This window comes from Pelophylax lessonae (assembly GCF_965119305.1).
Source record: "Pelophylax lessonae genome assembly, chromosome: 13".
NCBI classification, from domain to species: Eukaryota; Metazoa; Chordata; class Amphibia; order Anura; family Ranidae; genus Pelophylax; species Pelophylax lessonae.
The window spans coordinates 117,846,132-117,867,647 of record NC_138780.1 but is presented as its reverse complement, the minus strand read 5'-3'; the positions used below and the strand labels follow the sequence as shown (position 1 = coordinate 117,867,647).

The 21,516-nt window shown below is 46.0% G+C and overlaps 1 protein-coding gene across 1 annotated transcript in view; it reads left to right on the top strand.

Moving 5' to 3' along the window:
- The window catches only part of MBIP (MAP3K12 binding inhibitory protein 1), a 73,891-nt gene extending 54,354 nt beyond the window's left edge, over positions 1-19,537 (top strand). The window contains exons 8-9 of the mRNA XM_082275773.1: positions 13,160-13,198; positions 19,369-19,537. Of these exons, the coding sequence (XP_082131899.1) occupies positions 13,160-13,198; positions 19,369-19,452 (123 nt within the window). The 3' untranslated portion in view covers positions 19,453-19,537. The remainder of the gene's footprint in view (positions 1-13,159; positions 13,199-19,368) is intronic.
- The last annotated feature ends 1,979 nt before the right edge of the window (positions 19,538-21,516 follow it).

Below are 21,516 nucleotides of genomic sequence, written 5' to 3'. Positions count from 1 at the left end.
TGTGTCTGTGGTATCCCCTCATGTCTGTGCGTTTGGGGCTCCCCTCACTCCCGATCCCTGCGGGGGCTCTAAAAACCGCGTCTAGGATGCTATGTGGGGGGTTGTGGGGTTCCCTACCCTGTGTGACACTGTGGGGTGTTTGGGTGCAGATATGTGCGGCTGCTGCGGGGTTAAAAACCGCGGGTCCGCCATTTTAGTTGTGGGCAGCTGCTTGGCTTCACTATGGGCGTTTCTGCAGCTATGTATGTAGTGTGTTTTGGCGCCTTTGGGCGCCATCTTGTGCGTGGCAATGTGTTCTGCTGTGCACATGTATGCGGCCATGTTCCCGGAGCCTCCTATTAATTTTTATGGGCAGCCATTTTCCCTTAGCCTGAGTCCTGTTCAGCCTAATGCGGTGACATCACTTCCTTTTTTATGCAGAGGAGATCGTTAGGCAAGCGTGGTAACACTTGTGGGGGTCTGTCTTTGCTGTTTTGTGGGGAATATCTCTGGCTATCAGCTTTATTCCTGCCTGCGGGGTCTATCAGTATAGTCCTTCATAGAGGTGTACTGCGGTGGGATCGCCGTGCGATTTAAAGGGCCAGCACCATAAAACTTTTTTCTTTATGGAGTCCCAGGACAGCAAATTTCCCCCAGATTTGGTGGATGATTCAGGCTCCTCTGAATCTTCTGCACTGACTGCTGCACTTGCGACTTTAGCGTCCAAAGTGGATCTTTTGATGGCTGAACGGGATTCTAGGAAAAGGCCTAAGTTTTCTCATTCTTCTGAGTCTGATATGGTTGCCGTAGATAGTGTGCCCCTTGAAGGGTCTCATTCCTCCCAGTCTGATGGGGAGGCGGAGGACGAGGAGGGGGATGATTCCCCGCCTGGAACGCCCGAGGAACGCACTGCTATGTCTGCGCTGATTACTGCTGTAAAAGATACACTACATCTAGAGGATGAGCCCAATCCTCCGGGCAAGCGGTCCTCTTTTGGTACCCGTAGATCCCGAAAGGCGGCGCAGGTGTTTCCTTGCCCTGCTGAGTTTCACGAGACAGTGAATGAACAATGGCGCAATTTGAAGCTCAATTTTGTGGTGCCAAAACGGTTTCACCTCCGTTACCCTTTTGCGTCTCCTACGGATTCGCGCTGGTCTGTGGCTCCTAAAGTGGATCACACTGTGTCCAGATTGAACAAGGCCACTCTGGTATCCACCGAGGATTCTCCAGTGTTTCGGGACCCTACGGATAGGAAGCTGGAATCCCTTGCCCGCCATGCCTATATGGTGGCGGGTTCCATGCTGAAACCTATTTTTGCCTCCGTCATGGTGTCTCAGGCTGTGGCTGATTGGACCAATGTGCTCAGGCGCACCCTCGTGGCTGACTCTGCCCCTCCTGCTACTCTGGAGATGGTGGACCAGATTCATCAGGCGGTTATGCATTTGTGTGACGCGGCCCTGGATGAGGTCCATTGGCGCGCTTGTCTGGTGTCACGGTACTTAACCGTCGCCTGATTTGGCTGAAGAGCTGGTCGGCTGACCAGACTTCCAGAAAAACGGTGTCTGACATCCCTTATGCGGGGATTCGTCTTTTTGGGGAATCCCTGGACGAATTGGTTAAAGGAGTCACTGGGGGCAAGAGCACTCTACTACCCTAGAATCCTAAGGGCAGATTCTTCCGCGGCAAGCGGGGCCCTTCCTTTAAACCGAACCAGGGGTCCTTTCGTGCCTTCAAAAGAAAAGGGAAAACCCTTCAAGGGCCTCTGTGGCCACAGGAAGCCCTGGGCGGGCAAGCCAAAGACCGCCCAGGCTGGATTGGCGGCCCAGTCCGCCACTGCCTGGAGGGGCCATTCCAGGGGTGGGGGGGAAGTGTGCGCGGTTTTCTATAACCTTGGCTGCTCCGGGTTCCGGACAGGTGGGTTCAGGAAATCATTCGATCAGGATACAAGATCGAATTCCTTTTGCGACCAGCGGACAAATTCTTTCCCTCAAATCTTCATTTGACCCCAGATCGGTTGCAAGATCTTCATTGGGCGGTTCAGGTTCTTCTCGCCCAGGGGGTGATCGTCCCGGTGCCACATCGGGACAGATTTCCGGGGTTCTACTCGAATCTGTTCACTGTGCCCAAAAAGGAGGGCAAGGTGCGTCCAATTCTGGACTTGAAAGCTCTGAACCGCTTTGTGCGCGTTCAAAAATTCCGCATGGAATCGCTCCGCTCTGTGGTGGCCTCTTTGAGCCCAGGAGATTTCCTGGCCTCTATCGACCTCAAGGATGCGTATTTGCACATCCCCATATTCGAGGGTCATCAAAAGTACCTCCGATTCGCAATCGCGGAGGAACACTATCAGTTTGTGGCATTACCTTTCGGTCTCGCTTCGGCTCCAAGGGTGTTTACCAAAGTGTTGGCTCCTGTTTTGGCCCTGTTACGGGCACTTGCGATCCTGGGATATCTGGACGATCTCCTGTTAAGGTCGAGCTCCAGTCAGAACCTGCATGCGCGATCTGTCCACTACGGTTCAGACGCTCCAGGAGTTCGGGTGGACCATCAACGCTCAGAAGTCGACTGACTCCTTCGGTTCGGCTCCCCTATTTGGGGATGGTCCTGGTCTCCGCCCAAGCGAAGGTTTTTCTGCCAGAGGACAAGCTCCGGACCCTGCAGGACGAGGTCAGGACCCTCAGGGACAACAAGTCCTCGTCGCTCATGACCTGTATGCGGTCCCTGGGTTTGATGGTGTCAGCCTTCGAGGCGATACCGTTTGCGCAGTTTCACACGCGGTTTCTCCAAGCGGAGATACTGGCCAGATGGGACAGGCTCCCTCAGACCTTGGACTTGAGGGTGTCTTTGAGTCGCCAAACCAGAGTGGATCTTCTGTGGTGGCTCCAGTCTTCGGCCGTAGCGGAGGGGAAGTCCTTCCGGCTGTTGCTGTGGACGGTGATTACCACGGATGCCAGCCTGTCGGGCTGGGGTGGCGTTCTGGGCACCCTGTCTGCCCAGGGCACTTAGTCGGTGGAGGAATCCTCCCTGCCGATAAAACAACTTGGAATTAAGAGCGATCAGGCTGTGCCTGCTCCATTGGTCGGATCGTCTTCAGGGCCGCCCTGTTTGGGTGCAGACGGACAATGCCAATGCGGTGGCTTACATCAATCACCAAGCGGGCACCAGGAGTGCCCGGGCGGCCCAGGAAGTGACCAGCATTTTGTCTTGGGCCGAGACACATGTCACGGAGTATTGGCAGGCCGATTATCTGAGCCACCAGACCCTGGACCAGGGGGAATGGTCCTTTCACCCGGAGGTGTTTCAAATGCTGTGTGCGAAATGGGGATCCCAGATGTGGATCTGTTCGCGTCCTGGCTAAACAACAAGGTGGGAAGGTTCGTGGCAAGAACGCGCGATCCCCTGGCGGACGCCTCGGATGCGCTGGTGGTGCCTTGGCACCAGTATCTTCTGATATATGCCTTTCCTCCGATTCAGTTGTTGTCCAGGTTCCTTCACAGATTGGTCTCGGAATCGAAGTTGGTGATTCTGGTGGCCCCGGACTGGCCGCGCCGGTCCTGGTATGCGGACATCAGGGACCAATATTCCATTCTGCTTTACAGTCGCTGGCTTTAACGGCATGGCTGTTGAAAGCCAGGTCCTGAGAGACGGGTCTCTCATCGGAGGTCATCCCTACTCTGCTCAAGGCTAGGAAGGCCTCGTCCGGTAAGATCTATTACCGTACCTGGAAGGCTTATTTTGCCTGGTGTGAATCCAGGGGCGTCTCTCCTCGCACTTTCTCAGTGGCGAGGGTGTTAGCCTTCCGGAAAACTGGTGTGGACCAGCGCCTGGCGCTGACCACGATTAAGGGCCAGATATCTGCACTGGCTGTCCTTTTCCAACGTCCCTTGACTTCGAAATCGTTGATTCGCACCTTTGTTCAAGGTGTGCGTCATCTGGCCCCTCCTCGGAGGGCGCCCTTACCTCCTTGGGACTTGAACATGGTTCTGTCCGTTTTGCAACGTCCTCCCTTTGAAAACATCAGGGAAGTTTCTTTGTCTCTGCTGTCGCAAAAGGTTGCCTTTCTAGTGGCGATCACCTCTGCGCGCAGTGTCGGAATTGGCGGCCTTGTCCTGCCGCTCCCCTTACCTGGTGGTACATAGGGACAAGGTGGTCTTGCGACCTAACCAGTCCTTCCTTCCTAAGGGGGTTTCTGATTTTCACCTTAATGAGGACATTGTTTTGCCTTCGCTCTGTGCGAACCCTAAGCATCCTAAGGAGTTTGCTTTACATTCCTTGGATGTCGTCCGGGCGATCAGGGTCTACCTGTCGTCCACTGAATCCTTTAGGAAGTCTGATTCTCTTTTTGTCCTCCTTGAGAGTCCTCGGAAGGGTATGGCTGCGTCTGCGGCAACCATTTAAAAATGGATCAGACAGACGATTGTACAGGCCTATTCGCTTAGGGACCGGGCTCCGCCCTTCCCTGTCAAGGCGCACTCTACCAGAGCGGTGAGTGCGTCCTGGGCCTTCCGGCATCAGGCTTCGGTGGTCCAGGAGTGCAAGGCTGCGACTTGGTCGTCAGTGCACACTTTTTCCAAATTTTACAAACTTGATGTTCTGGCATCAGCTGATGCCTCCTTTGGCCGCAAAGTTCTCTGTGCGGCAGTGCCTTAAGTCGACCCTGGTTTTGCGGGTCCCTGGCTGTTGGAGTTGCTTCTCCCCTTGTTTATTTACTTTCCTGGGTTGTTGCTCCAGTTGAGCCCTTTTTTGTTGCCCAGAGGATTTACCTTTCTGTTCGAGTAAGGTTCCTTTCTCTGACTTGGGTGCTGCGTTGCCTTTGTGACGGTTACGTTTCCCACCCCTCATGTCTACACTGCTTTGGGACATCCCATTGGTGAAGACTGAATGAGTGGGCGGCGACTGTCAGAGGACTCAGAGAAAGGATTTTTACGGTAAGATTTTACAAAAATTCTGTTTTTTCTTAGTTGCACTGCATTGCCAAGGAACAGCAAAAGCAGTACTCCCAATGAGCTGTGCAGCTGTAGCAGAGGTTGCATCTTCAGCTAATGGCAGGGATTCATCTGTATGGATGTCAAGAGATTGATTTTACTGGTCTCTAAGCAGGCTCTGATGTCTTGCAAACCGCTCCAAACAAACACATTAATTACTATAAATGTGCACAAAATGTGATAAGCAAAATCAAATATCCATAAATCCAAAAGTGTAAAAATACAACCATGTCCAAAAGGTCATGCTCTGAATCCTATGCCAAGTGAGTCTTCACCACTATAGTACACAACAGGAAGCTTACCAGAAACCTATGACTCTGAAATTCTAGAAAAGTCAGATCATGCATGGTATGGCAATTACTCTTAGGCCAGGCTCAGGCTTCCATCAATTAAATAAAAACTGGAGTCTCACTGAGTGGGCAGATTTAACAAGTAAGCAAAATTTTCTAACTAAAGGCAACAATTTTTTTTTTTTTTTTTTTAATTGTAGATTTATATAGAGTGGAGAGGAATTAGAATCTTTCAAAGGTGTTCTGGACATTTTATAGATAGGCAACTCCTATCCTCATATTAATTAGTGGTTCCAAATTAATAACTACTGCAGTAGGGAACAGACACAAAAAGATACACTCCACATCTTTCCAAAATAACTGTTCTCTTCTATTTGACGCAACTGAAGGCTTTTATACAAATGATTATGTAGGTATCACATTCTAATCTAATCAGGACTCGCAAGAATGCAAACGTAATGAAAACATTATTCGTGCCTTTTGCACCATGAGTGCATTGCGCAATATATACAAAATACAATACACTGATATTCCATTACAATCTGCCCTCTTTTAATTAATATTTTGATCACTAACCATACTTGCTTTAACCTAGAACCTCCACATGCTTAGGTGGAGGTAGTCCCGGCCAAAGAGGCAAACGCCATTGTGGAGAATACAATAGCTGAGAGCAGCTTTTTCATTACAAAATTACTTTTCATTGTAGAAAACAAATAATTGATAAAACCATATTTACAGAGTAATTGGCTGTACACTCTTGTGGCCAGAATGGCCTTCTAGCTTAACTGTGGACATGCTGACTTATTAGCATAGGTAAACGGACAATTCTGCATAAAATTGATGACGTATAGAAGACAATATGACTTCAACATGACTGAACTACTTTTTAAATAACAAATATATATATATATTTATATTTCTTACAATTAAAGCATTTTAATAAATAGTACCCCAAACTGTGATTCCAAGAGAAAAACAAATTAAACCCAGGGATACATTTATTTAGTCATCCAGTGGCGGCTGTTACTCCCAGATGACAGGCAGGTGTGCTCTAAGCTGCTTGTGAAGCCTTATAAACCGATGTGTGTGGAGAGACACTGATGGGCGGTAGCTGCCATACTCACCGCACTTTATATTGGAAAAAGGAGAAGCCAGCTCATGGGATCACCCTCTTCAGCCTCGTCTCCCCTTGCTAACACAGATACTTTATTTGGACACTCTGAAACTGGTTCCTAAGTTCTTTTCACCAGCCTGGTCACGGTCAACTTTGAAACTTCATATTGGGGGCACAAGTGACGAGAAGCAGTGAGTATCACACTCCCCATGTTTGGGTAATATAATATTATCCTGCTTAGGCTCCCCTCTATCTGCATTGAACTGTCCATCCAAGGTGGATGTGTGCTTGAACTTTGAGCTATTATACTCTTCGATTGGAATACCTGACATTAGTGGAAAATACTGTTTTTCCATTCACCTAGAGTCAGTCTCAGAATCTCCCTTTGGAAGGACTTTGTATTTACACCAACAAATGTTTTATCAGGTGTGTTCCTCTACAATGCTGATTAATTGGATCAGCTCATGCTGCCTTATCAGATATATAGCACTCTAAAGAGTGACCCACACCTCCAACATTGAATTTGACTTTTTGAAATGTCATACACTTATCACTGTGGTTCTTAACTCACGTTTCAAGTTGACTTCCAGTCATGTAATTTATGCCAACCATCACATTGCTATTGTGCTTCACTACATAATGGGAGTTCTGATATCTGCACTGGTTTGTCTATCAAATGTGGATGCGTGTTTGAACTTCAATTCATTATACTCCTTGATTGGAATACCTGACATCGGTGGAATATACTGTTTTTCCATTCACTCATAGTCAGTCTCAGAATCTCTTTTTGGTTGGACTGTGTATTTACACCAGCAAATGTTTCATTAGGTGTGTCCTCTTACTATGCTGATTAATTGGATCAGCTCATGTTGCTTTATCTGAAATACAGCACTGTGAAGACTGTGGTTTTCAGATTGATTCCAAGTCATACAATTAATGCTAACTATCACATTGCTATTGTGTTTCACAGCATAACGGGAGTTTTGATATTTGCTTATTCTACAGCTGTGAGTGACATATCCCCTGTATTCATTCACCTGCACTGTCATTGGGATGTTCTTTTAATCATGTTAATGTCAAGTCTTTTGATTTGTGTTTGCAGATATGTGTGACAATATGTTATTTTAAATTTTTGAATAAAGTATTTCTTTTAACCCTTCACACCGCGTGGGTATCGCCTTATCTTGTGAATGGTTACTCCCATTCCATTTTGTTTTTTAGGGTTGTCCAAAACTCAGTGGTTGCTAAGCGTTTTTGCTTGCGGTATCCTTTATGAGGATTAACTGCATTACAGGTGGTCAGTTCCATCTGTAGTGGACTCACCGGTTTCCAGGTCAAATTAAGCTACCTTCATTCCAGATGAGGAGTTCCTGGCCTTTACAGGACCAGCTAATAAGTGGGCGGAGGCTCTGGCCCGCCATATGTGGCTGGTTCAGCGATTTTAGGCCGGTAATTACTACTGCCCTGGTGTCAAACTCTGACCGAGTGGGCTAAGCTTATACCCTGGGACCTGGAGGAGAAGCACCCCCCCCCCCCCGCCTTGGTGGAGCTGGCAGATCAGTTGGCCCAAGGGCTACCGTTTGTGACACCTCTTTGGATGTCGATCCCCTGCTTTCTAGACTGTCTCAGCAGTGGTCTTGCGGCGCATTATCTGGCTGAAATGCTGGTCCAGGCTTCTAAGAAGGCTTTGTCTGATCTTTCATTCGTGGGGGATCGCCTGTTTAGAGCTTCCTTGGATGACGACATCAAGGGCCTCACAGGGGGAAAGAGTATTCTTTCCTCCTCCCGTCGCTTATGGGGACCCTCCTTTTCAGCTCGCAAGCAACTTTTCGTCCCTCAGGGTCCAGGGTCTCAAGACAAGGGATCCAAGCCCTTTCGGGCATACGCTGGGGGTTCCAAAAAGTCTTGGTCGGGCAAACCACGAGCAGGTGCTGCCAGACATGTGGACGTCTTTGCTGCTTTCCAGATCCGTGGACCTCCCTGATCCAGGACAAGTGGGTCCACAAAGTCATTCCCTCCAGCTACAAAGTTGAGTTTTGATCATATCCTCTGGAAAGGTTCCTCCCTTCCAACCTGCTCTTTTCCCCAGATCGCTTAAAGGATCTCTATGGGGCGGTGCAAGATTTGTTACTTTTAAGGGTTGATTGTTCTGTCTCCAAAGTCGGAACGTTATCAAGGTTTTTACTTAAACCTGTTTACAGTTCCCAGGAAGGAGGGCAAGGTGTGCCCATTACTGGACCTCAAGGAGCTAAACCGCTTTGTGCGGGTACAGAAGTTCTGCATGGAATCTATGCGCACGGTGGTGGCGTCCCTACATCAGGGGGATTTCCTTGCCTCCATCGACATAAAGGAGGCCTACCTTCACATCCCAATATATGTGTTGCCCATCAGCGTTTCCTCCACTTTGCCGTGGGCAAGGAGCATTATCAATTTGTGGCGTTACCCTTTGGTCTCTCTTCTCGCCTCTCCACAGGTCTTCATGAAAGTGTTGGCCCCGGTTCTAGCATTACTGCTTCAGCAGGGGGTCACGGTACTTGGGTACCTGGACGATCTGCTTTTATGAGTGGAGTCTTCATCCGCCCTGTTGGACAACTTGGAGATTACTCTGCAAACGCTGAGGTTGGATTCTAAATCTTCAGAAGTCTGCACTGGTTGCATCCACAAGCCTAGTCTATCTGGGACTGACTCTGGACTCATCCTCAGCCAGAGTGTTTCTTCTTTGGAAGAAACTTCAAAAGTTGCAGGAGGCAATTTTACTTTTTCTGACCAGCAGATGTTTGTCTCTTGGGACTTGCATGCACCTGTCCAGGTGGGGAGGTGTCCTCAGCACAGATTGTGCTCAGGGTATCTGGTCACAGGAAGAGTCCAGACTACCGATCAATGAACTGAAGCTCTGAGCGATCAAACTGTGTCTGGATTATTGGACAAGTCGTCTCCAGGGGTGTCTGGTGCGGATTCAATTGGACAATGCCATGGCCGTAGCCTATGTCAGTCATCAAGGGGGCACAAGAAGTGTCCTTGCGGCTCGGGAAATAGCCAGCATTCTAAGGTAGGCAGAAAAATTTGTTCCAGCCTTCTCTCCTCTGCACATTCCAGGGGTGGAAAATTGGACTATCTCAGTCGACAGGCGTTAGACCAGGGAGAATGGTCTCTTCATCCGGATGGGTTTTATTAGTTGTGTCTCCAGTGGGGTACTCCAGAGGTGGATCTGTTGGCCTTTCGCCTCAACATGAATGTTCAGAAGTTTGTGGCAGAGTCTCTGGATCCTCTAGACATCGCTACAGATGCTTTAGTGGCTCCATAGAGTCAGTATCATCTGATTTTACGCCTTTCCTCCTCTCCAGCTTCTGCCAAGACTACTACGCAGGATCGAGGCAGAAGGGATTCCGGTCATCCTAGTGGCTGCTGACTAGCCTCGCCAGTCTTGGTAGGCTCATCTTGTACGTCTGGTTGCCGATGCTCCTTGGAGACTTCCTCTCAGGGAAGATTAGCTGTCCCAAGGGCCAATCTTCCATCATGCTTTACAGTTGCTGGCTTCGACAGCTCGCTGTTGAAAGCCAGGTGCTGAAGGACAGAGGGTTGTCTGACTCTGTGATTTCTACGCTGTTAAAAGCTAGAAAATCTTCTTCTAGGAAGATTTACCATTGTACATGAAAGATGTACATTGCGCATTGTGAATCCCTCTGGGTTCACCCTCGTTCCTTTTCCGTGACTCGGATCTTGGTCTTCCTCCAATGATGGGTTGTGCACCTTGGCGGTTTTCTTTCAACACCCATTGGCCACACACTCGATGGTGCGTACTTTTTTCCAGGGCGTGGAGCACTTGGTTCCTCCAGTGCGGTCTCCATTGCCGTGGGACCTGGTGGTGTTAGTTCTCCAGAAGCCTCCCTTTGAAAAGATTTGGGATATTCCCCTGCTTACGCTGTCTCTGAAGGTGGCCTTTTTGGTGGCCATTACTTCGGTGCACAGGGTGTCTGAACTGGCAGTGTTATCTTGTCCACCTTACCTGGTGGTTCACAGGGGTAAGGTGGTTCTGTGTCCATATCCGTCTTTCCTTCCAAAGGTCGTCTGACTTTCATCTGAATGAAGACCTTGTGTTGCCCTCCCTGTGTCCCAAGCCTAAGCATCCTAAGAAGTTGCCTTGCACTCCCTAGATGTGGTTTGGGCAATAAGGGTGTATCTGGCAGCTACGGAGTCTTTTAGGAAATCAGACTCCCTATTTGTCCTCACGGATGGACCTCACAAGGGGCTGGCTGCTTCTGCTGCAACCATTTCCAGATGAATCAGACAGACTGTGGTTCAGGCTTGTTCTATTAAGGGTCAGGTTCCTCCTTTCCCTGTCAAGGCGCACTCTACTCGGGCGCTTAGTGCCTCCTGGGCCTTCCGTCATCGGGCATCAGTGACGCAGGTTTGCAAGGCGGCCACCTGGTCGTCCGTGCACAGTTCTATAAAGTGGTTGTGTTGGCATCTGCGGATGCTTCTTTTGGCCGCAAGGATTTGCAGACTGCTGTTTAGAGGACCTGGTCCTCTTTGAGGGTGTATTGTTTTTTTTTTTTTTTTTTTGTTTTAGGTGGGCTCCAGTTGTTTTTGGTTGAGCACCTGTTTACATGTTTGGCTGTAGTTTAGCCTTGGGAATTTATTTCTGGAATTACTGCTTTGGGACATCCCAATGGCTAGGAAGATCAGGAGCTGTGTCTGTCAATGAACGAAAGAGAACTGGATTTTTGACTTACCGTAAAATCCATTTCTCAGATATTCATTGACGGACACAGCACCCGCCCCTCTGTGGAGTTGTAATTCTTATGACAGTGCTTGTAAGGAAACTAGTACCTATAGCAGAGAGAGGGAGTATACCCCCTGGGACCGCCCATAGGCGTAGCTAGACTTTTTTTCTGCCTAGTGTCTTACTCCTGTAGGGGGCAGTATAACCCAATGGTTAAGAAGATTAGGAGCTGTGTCCCTCAATGAACATCAGAGAAATGGATTTTATGGTAAGTCAAAAATCCCATTTTTTTTCTTTGTTTTTGTTAAAACATTTTGTAAATTAGTAAGTTTTCTCCTTCACTGATGGGCACTGATGAGAAGGCACTAATATGCAGCACGGATGGGCTGCACTGATAGGTGGCATTGATGGACGGCAATGATGGGTGGCACTGATAAGGAGGTACTGACTGGCAGCACTGATGGGCACTGACTGGCATTACTAATGGGTACAGTTGGGCACTGATTGGCATCCTTTATGGGTGCAGGTGGGCACGGGGGTATTGCTGATAGGTCTGCAATGCGCTGCTTATCAACGCAGACACACACCCCCGTCAGGAGAGCCGCTGATCAGATCTCCTCTACCCACGCCTTGTCAGCGCGAATTAAGGAAAGGCGATAAACCGCACTTCCTGGTTACCATGTGATCAGCTGTGATTGGACGAAGCTGATCACGTGGTAAAAAGCCTACGTCATAGGCTCTTTACCTAGATCGGAAATGCGGTGTGTCAGATCGACACACCACCGATCCCCCAGGGGCACGCACAGGCAGGTTATCCTGCTGGATGTAATATGACCCCCAGTAATGAGAATACTACCACTATGCAGCCATCATTTTGCATACGGCTGGCGGGAAATGGTTAAAGTCTAATTTTTACTTTCACTTTCAATTGTTTGGGCCAAGCTGGCCCAAACAAGCTATATTTGCCTTACTAATTAACGTGCTCTCTGACAGCACTGTATAAACTATGTAGCATAAGCCAAATGCAGTGCACAGCACTGTGTTCCAGCAGCAACAGTATGAGGCCTTCCCCCTTTCTGCTGGAAGAAAATAGTCGAGCTGGGTGCTGCTCAGCCATTCATAGGAAGCCTTGTATTTTTTTTTTCAGTGAGCACAAGGCCTTCTCAGGATGGCTGAGGTACAGTAGCTGGTGAATGACGCCAAAATGCATGTCAAAGCCAATCAGAAGAAGGCTTGTATTCATTGATAAAAACTACAAGGCTGTGAATGACTGAGCAGTGTTCACCATGACTCAATTTTGTTCCAGTGGCAGATGGGTAGTTACTATACCGCTGCTGGAACACAGCGCTGTATACTATATGTAGCTCACGCTACATAGTTATACTGCGCTGACAGTGGGCGCATCAGTTAGTAAAGGAAATAGTATGTTTGAGCCAGTTTGGGCCAAACAAACTATTTAAAGTGAAAATGAACATGAAATTATGCTTTATTGTAATTAATTTTGGCCCCAAACTATTATACTGCTTAGATGGGTCAGTGTCATGCAGGGTTAAAGGTCCCCTTTTAAGTACCTTTTTGTTTTTTTGTTTCTTTTCACCTAAAGCTGAATTCGCTTCTAACACAAAATTGCTTTTCTATTACTATGTGCTTCTGGGACGTGATGTTCCATTCCCTGCTGCTGCTTGCAGTCAATGAAGACACAGTAGACAAGAAATTGTTAGTTGCTGCACTATGCTATTAGTCTGAGTCCTATAATTTTTTACATTATCCCACTGTAGGCAGACATATCTACACATAGAGCAATTCAGATTTATTCTAATGTGGTTTATGTTTTGTGTATTCCACTTAGAATGTGTGAATAGCAATCGAGGCTTTGTTTTATATTTATGTTTATGACTTTGAAATCAAACATACCTTAATGTTTCAGCTACAGTGTCTATACATTTTCAGCTATAAAATCTGACTGTGTTCTTTATAGCATTGAATTGTCTTTTCTAATCGCTGCATTATTTGTGTACCACTTCTTCTGTATGAACAAGATAAGAATCCCTAACTTTATTTTAATTTTCAGGATATGTCAAATAAGCGAAAGAAAGTCCTTCCTTCTCAGGTAAATATCTTTTTCTTTTTTTTTTTTTTTTTTTTTTTAGGTGGTGTTATAATATTTATTTTATTGTTTTATGCAGATTTCCTGACATGGGTTGAATAGTCAGTCTTATGTGACTGAAGACTGTTGTGACAGGAATACCTTTGCAGGGAGGGAATAATCATGTGAATAAATACCTAGGATTAAGGGCGTTGGGCTTGATTTGAGTGAAAATTCACTTTGCAAAGAATACCCAATCCTGTACAAGGAACATTTTTTTTTAAATTATTTTTGTTTGAACAATTTCATCTCATTCACTAAGCCCGGGAGTGTCAGTCAATTTAATCGCTGGTCGACTCAGCATTATGATTGCCCTCAAACCAAAGGGATGGTTGTATCTGTAGACTAGATGTCCAGAGCTCTCCACTTTATTTTACATCACAGTGCATCACCCCCCTCCTCTTCCTTACCTTGTGCTGCTGTCAGGAAGAAGCTGGGGGCAAAGCTGGGAAGCAGAAAGTGCAGTGTCTGGAGGAGGACAAGAGGAGAGCTGGAGACAGCTGCTGGAGTGGAGGCGGAGACAAGGGGTTGCTGTGGCTGCACAGAGAGGTACAGGATCTGTAGGATGAGTTCTGTCTTCTCTGCTGCTGACTGCAGAGATGAGCCTCTCTGCGGCTGCACAAGGGGGGGGGGGTTCCAAAGCTGCAGGAGGGGAGCGAGGGCAACATGGAATGGTCGGGGGGGGCCTTGTGTTTGAAATATGTGCATGAAGGTAAGTTATATCAACACAGATTCCCTTTGCGAAGTGAAAATTATATCACCCAATCATGACATGCACATGATTGGGCATAGTTTGAAAGTGATAATGTTCTTCTCCTACAGTAAATTGAGGTCTCTGAGTTAATAAATGTATACAAACAATGATTACATTTAAACAAAGCTTTCTGCTATATCCTTTTGCCCTTGTTGCATAGAAAAAAAACTTGGTTTGTCTCTAGCATCGCTTGAGGTGAAGGCCACAGAATATCTGCAAGTGCCATTCATTAAGAGTGTGCTTTATAAGACTGTACAGTATGAAGGCATAAGAAATATTTTCATTTTTAGTATAATATGCTTCAAATAGAATTATAGACTGATGGAAGTTTTTCATTTTATCCACTAATCCATTCATTACAATATTTAAGGACCCATTCATGCCTATGTGATCTGATGTAACATGCGGTGCACTGCAGATCCTTTTTTCTTTTTTTCTTCTCTTGCATCCCAGGACACAGAATTGTCTAATTCTTAGATCAATGGATTATTCTCCACCTCCAGGTTATTGAACACTGGCAAAAGCAAAGCTAAAAATTCCAGCCCTGCCTATGCATGCTTTTTTTTTTTTTTTATTATTATTATTTTTCTAGTGTCCTTAGGAGGGGTTTCTCTCTTGAACGTTTTTATATGCTTGTACCTACTTTGATTTTCCAGCAAGTTTTCTTCAGACACCGGTTTGCTTGTACTAGGGACCTTATCTAGCAGCATCCATCCAGATTGGTTGCCTTGAGAGACTGTGCCCATACCCCATAGGAAGCAAAGCGGGGTCAAGCTGCAAGTTGCTAACCTGGCACTGGATCCAATGGGAAGCACTTTTCTTGGCACACAGCTGCATCACATTAAAACTTGTGGGTTGCTCTACAGGTCCAGTGCCAAGAACCCTGAAGATCCTTGCAGGGTTGAGCCTGACCATGGTGAGGGGAAGACTGACTTGTGGCTCTGCATCAAAAGACAAGTTACCAGCATAAGCCCCTGACTGAGAAGTCCACTGCTGTTTCTCCCACTGTCTGTAGCATAGGTGAACAGTGACCCCAGTTAGGGCTCTGTTGACACCAGAGTTTCTTTTTCACAGTTGCATAAGGAGAATGGCCAATCAAGTGCCACTGAATTTTAATATTTGCCCAATTTGCTCTGGGTTTTTTGTCCTTTTGGGTGTGAGGGCTAGACAGCATGGCCTGCCCAGTGGGTCATCCTGTGCATGCGCATTTCATCTTGGGTTTCTGATAGGCGCAGACACCATTCAGCTCACTCTGACTTCAGCAGCGTGCAGCACAGGATTTACGGCCAATACTGGGCTCTGCGGCCTTCATGTGTTTGGACATGGCAAGGTTTCCCTTCCTTTTCCTTGGTCATGAGTAAACCCTTTGGATACACATGCTTTGCAGCATATGGTGGTGGTGGTGGATATGGTAGACACGATGGGGCAAAGACTGAGTTAGGTTGCAAATGGCTGTGGGATGGAATACTAAGTTTTCCTTGGTCAACATTATTCCTCTTAAGCGGTCTTAAGCAGAGCATCTGGAGCTCTTTCTGAAGTTTCTGCCCTTTGGTGTATATGGGCTGGAGTATTCTCTTCAAAAGTTTTCTCAGCTGGGCCATATTCTGTGGATCAAGTGTTTGGTCATCAGAGCTCCACTGCAAAAAAAAAAATGCTTTAGCAGATGCCCTTTGAGGGCAAATTTCTGTTTGATAATGCTCGGATACCTTTTAGTCACAAGATTACTGGGGGCAAAAGTATCCTATAGCCTCAAAAATAGAAAACCGAGAGTAGGTCCAAAGTCTTCTGTTAGTATGAAAGTTTCATTTTTTTTTTTTTTTTTTATCCCAGGCAGGCATCAAACTCCAAGTTTTAACAACAAAGGGGCCAAGGTTGTTGCTAGGACAAGGGATCCTTGGTCTTTCCCAGTGGATTCCCCGGTTACTCAGTGGGATCAGTTCTACCAGATTTTACACCTTTCTGCCTCTCAAGCTATTTACTCACTTGCTTCACAGGTTAGAGAGGAAGGGCATGCTGATGATTCTCATTGCACCAATTTGGCCCAGGAGGGAGTGATAGTCTCTCTGCGTGACCTACCAGATCATCAAGATCTGCTGTCTCTGAGACTCCTGTACTATCCTGCTTCACAGCTGTTGGATTTGCATTATTGCTTCTGGGCTTACTTCAGAAATAGCCGTTTGAGCCTATCAGGGATATTCCTCATCCAGACCTTACTCTTAAGGTTGCCTTTACTTCATCTCATAGCATTCCAAGTTACTAACCCTATCTTGTAAGGAGCCATGCCTTGTACTACACAGCACCACTGGGTTACATCTTTACTGACCTGCTCCTTAGCACCCTGGGGGATTGCTTACCATTGTTTGGATCTGGGTGGGGCTGCGAGAGTAATATCTCCCTCTATTCATCTGTCTGACTCCTTGTTTATCCTATCTGGAGTGCTCTTCTAAGGGCCATGATGCGTTTTATACCACCATTGCTAGGTGGATTCATCAACTCCTCTCCCTTCATGTTTTTGGTGTGGTTTTTGTTCCTGTTAGCTGCGGTTTGCTGTGTTGGCCACCCCTCATTGTTTTGCTTTTGGACATCCCATTACTCTAAGAATTTACCAATCCTTTTGTCCTGTTCTGTAAGATAAAGGAAACAGGATTTCTTCTTTCTCCTTTCTTGAAGTACATTGCAGGACCCCCTCCTCTGTGTCTGATATCTCCTGTATTGCTTGCTACAAAACTGAAGGCTCGGTAAACACTATCTAGGGACACTGGCAAACAAAACGAAGGCTTAGGCAGGGCTGTCAATTTAACAGTTTGCTATTAAAAAGGGAAAAATAAACAACAATGACCTCATCAGAGTCCTGCCTTATTATTTAAGCTGTATGCCTTTAGCTACAAAGAATAAAGTAGGTGCAGGGCTTCACTATTGTGTCAGCGGCATGAGGGTACATTTCAAATGTGGTGGAACAAAATTACAAACTTCTGCAAAAATGATTATTCAGGATTTATATAGTGCCAACAGTTTGCACAGCTCTTTACAATATAAAGGGAAACAATACGGTTACAATATAATGCAAGACTAGAGGGTTAAGCTAAGCACACAAATATCGGGTGGAATCTGCTAACATTCAGTCTGTGTGTACAGCTGTCCTTCAGACAAGCTTTTTTTTGAAGGGACATGCTGGAAAACCAGAATCTGATCAGTGCTTGCAGCCATCAGATTAGTGTGTTCTGGTGGGGTAGGCGGACAGAATACAAAAGCACAGTGGAGGAGATCTTCGCAGTAACATCGCTTATGTAGCAGGATTTCCAGGCATTGGGCCTGATGTGGGTCTGCCATGGTTACCGGTGACGCCTTCAGCCCATTTAAGCTGAATACCGAAGTGTGAGATTTGAGTCAACGACCAGTCCGGCATCTTTTGTTTGCTTTGTTTATTTGATATTGGGGATGGGAGAAGGGAATGAGTGGGATACTCCTCTGGCTCAACTAGGTACAAATGTTCCAAAAAAACGTGTGGTTCCCCTTTGGGTGGGACTTTTTAGGCACTGTTACATCAAAATTACACAATTGTATATATTAGAAAAATTTTTATTGAAAATTGGTATACAAAAAAGTAAAAACATAAAGGCAAGCAGATTCATACGTCACATTAACAGTTGAACAACAACCACATGACCCCCGGGTAATCACCCGACGCGTTTCGGAGTAAAGATACACTCCTTCTTCAGGGGTGCCCTAGGAGGGTGGTCCACCCTCCTAGGGCACCCCTGAAGGAGTGTATCTTTACTCCGAAACGCGTCGGGTGATTACCCGGGGGTCATGTGGTTGTTGTTCAACTGTTAATGTGACGTATGAATCTGCTTGCCTTTATGTTTTTACTTTTTTGTATACCAATTTTCAATAAAATTTTTCTAATATATACAATTGTGTAATTTTGATGTAACAGTGCCTAAAAAGTCCCACCCAAAGGGGAACCACACGGTTTTTTGGAATACTAGTTTGGGATGTGGCACTTAAGGGATCACTCCACGTGAACTACTAATGTTTAACTAGGTACAAATGGGACACTTTGGAGAAAAATGTCTTTCAGTGCTGTCTTGACGCCGGCTGGATGCCGACCAACGCTTGCTGGTGCTTGAAAAAACACTGAATTGCTGTACTGTACTTGAACTTGACTTCTGACACTCTGGCTAGCTCAAAAGTCCTGGACTGTTCTTGAACTGACTCCTAACGCTCTGGTTAGCTCAAAAGTCCCGAACACTGCTCCAGTCCTTCCTGACTGAGGTAGCTTCTGTATACTGCTTCTGCTGCTGCAACTCTCAACACTGTACACTGCATGCTGTACACTTTTAACACTTCAGGGCCCAACCGCTGGCGCCCCTCTGTACTTCAGGGTCCTCTCACTAGGCACCCCCTCTACACTTCAGGGTCCACACACTGGCACCCCCTTTACACTTCAGTGTCAACACTGGCACCCCCTTTACACTTGCTCCTGCACCGGCTAGCTAGCTCCTGGATCCCTCTGACCTTCACCGAAGTGGTCCCCTCTCACTAAGCAGGCCCCCAGTACTCACAAACTTGGAATGCTTTCCTGAAACTTGACCCCTCTCCGCTCCGTTGGTCCTCGGCACACCGGATCCTCTCTGCAGCTCAGCCTTCTGTCCCCTCAGGCAAGTCGATTGGGACACCTGATTCCTCTGACAGGAGGAGAGACAGCCGTACTCTCCCTCCCAGGACTCTGCTTCCCGCCAAAGACACTGCGTCATATGCTCCCCTCAAACTTATACCCACTCTCAGAATGCTGTGCGGCAGAATTTGCCTTTCTGGGGTAGATACAAGTCTGGGTGTGCTACTGGCGGGGTTTCCTCCACTGCCCAATGAGAGCCCTCCCATTGAGCACAGTGGGGAGACTCCCCAGTCTCAACAGCCACACCTGGGAACCATGACAACCTGACTGAAAATCATGGCTCTGCTGTTAAGCAGACAAGGCCCACTATACTTTACCTAGCACCTACCTTGTAGGGTGCTACACTTAGTACAGTGATCTCTAAGTTTATTTTGTTCAGCCTGCTGGGTTGAAAAAAAAAAAAAAACTTTACATGTGTACCTAGGTGGACACTGCTCTGTAGAGCTTACTATCTAAAGGGAAGGGGCAAGTGATACAAAATATAGTAACTCTGGGCGAATGAGTTGAGAGAGAAGGTCAAAGTTTCGTTTTTAGGTAGTGGCAGGGTAGGCTTCCTTGAATGAGCTTGCAGGGATTGCCTAAAGATGATTTGTGGAATGTTCTCATGTATATGTTAAAATTCTGTATTAAGCTGTTGTCTATAGCTTTGTTCTAAAATTGGTTTGTTTTTAATTTTCTACTTGTTCTTTTTAAACATTGCAGAGATATTCTTTGATGGAACTTGACCAGAAGATAAATGCACTTAGACAGACACTCCTGCAGAAAAGCAAAAGAGGAATTTCTTGAAAAGTCGCTGTACTATGTCGATCATTACAAGGACATGAGGACATGTTGCCCTTTTCTAGGTTGAATCATTTTCTATCTTGCCATTTCTCCTGTTCTGCCTTTCTTTGACCTCAAACCCTGCCACTGAGTCAAGTTCATTGAGAGCTGAATTTTTAGGAGAATATCATACCAGAATAACTGGGAACTCGTAGAAGATGAAGACATTCTGGGGCAAGAGAATATATGATGACTTTGTTGCAGGAAATTGCATCCACAGTTGTTAGCTAACTGAAGTATCATATAGTGCTGTATTATAATACGATGTTGCGTTTGAATCTTCATAGCCCCTTAGGGTTGGCCAGGCCTAAACTCCATTACTTTAGAAATGGGTGGTAGCAGTGCTTGTGCTAGAGATTTTCACATTCATCTGATATTCATCAAAACTGAATCTTTTACATAGCCTTGATTTAGTTCTGCTGTAGAGAATGAAGCTTGCCCCAGTGCCAAAATGTCTGAATGCCCAATGAAAAATTAGTCAGCACAGATGCAAGCCTTGATATCAGAAACTATATGGCGTTGGCTGGACTTTGGTTTAGCTTTAGTGCTGCAACATTCAAAAGGGTTAGATTCAAGTTTCTTGAAGAAAGTATGAGAGTTGTTCAACAGATGTGTTCAAAAATTACTGTACGAGAACTGGTCTGGATTAAAGTTTATAGTTGGAAGTTGGAAGAAGCATATGAGTACCCTACTATTGATGTAAATGTTCAGTTTAATAAAAATCATTTTGTGTTTTCTTGTTTAATCCTAACCTATACCATTAAAAAATGATTGATTTAGTGAGCTTGATAAGTAGGGTGATCTAAATTCTGTGGGGTTTTTTTTTTTTTTTTTTTGGAACAACGCACAATAAATACAGCCAAATGAGCACTAAAACCCTGTAATAGAAGATATGTATTAAATATGAGAATAAACCTAATAAGGCTTATTTTACATGTAAGTGGTTGCCAGTTTCCCAGTGATTAAACACCTCATTTATCACATAGAGACATTGTCATACTAATTCAGTGTGACCCATTTGCCTCTCTGCTCTGCAGTGTAGTGTGCTATAGAAATTGCAGCCTGCATGAATTTTACGGTCAACCTGCATCTTCAGTGTGTAGTGCCTTTTACTGTCTTAGGTGGGGAAATACACCCGATCATTATGTTGTACAGCCCCCCGCGGCAGTGTGCATGAACCTTACGAATAAAGTTTTTAAAAGTGCTCATTTTCTGTAGTTTAGAAATATCACATCTTGGCTATAGCTGCGGTCTTGTGTTGTGTTTTTTTTTTTTTTTTTATTCAATACATCTGTAGTGACCAATGTGTATAACCATTGTGTTTATGTATATAAAATTACTTTTTCCCTTAAATGAGTTTTCACCTTTTGTCAAAATATCTACCAAAGCATAATCTATCTATAAAGTGTATATACAGTATTGTATATATTAAAGTGTTTTTTTACCTTCATGCATTCTATTACTTACCTGAGCCCCCTCTCGATTCAGCCATGTTCACAAGAGCCTTGCCTCTCCGGGGACTTGCACTCCTGATTGGCATTTGGCAGCAACGGGAGCCATTGGCTCTCGCTGCGGTCAATCACAGCCAGTCAGCCAATCAGGAGATGGAGGAGGCGGGGCCGAGCCACAGCTCCCTGTATGAATAGACACACGAAGCCATGGGGCGGGAAACAGCTTGTTTGGGTGCCCCCACAGTAAGCTGCTTGCTGTAGGGACATCGAGCAGGAGGGAGGGGCCAGGAGTACTGGCGTGGGGCCAGAGAAGAGAGGAATCCGGGCTGCTCTGTGCAAACCATTGCACAGAGCAGGCAAGTAGAACACGTTTTATTTCAAAAAGGAAAAAAAAAACAAGGTTTTAATATCTCTTTATTTTTTGGATACCTTCTACTAGAACTGGTTGAACAAATTATCCCTTGTAGGTAGGTCATATAATAGGATTTGGGGCATCACTGCTGCCAGTGGCTGGGCTCCCTAAACTACCACCACCCAAGCCTACTGTGCAACAAAGCAAACTGCTAGTACTGTTAGT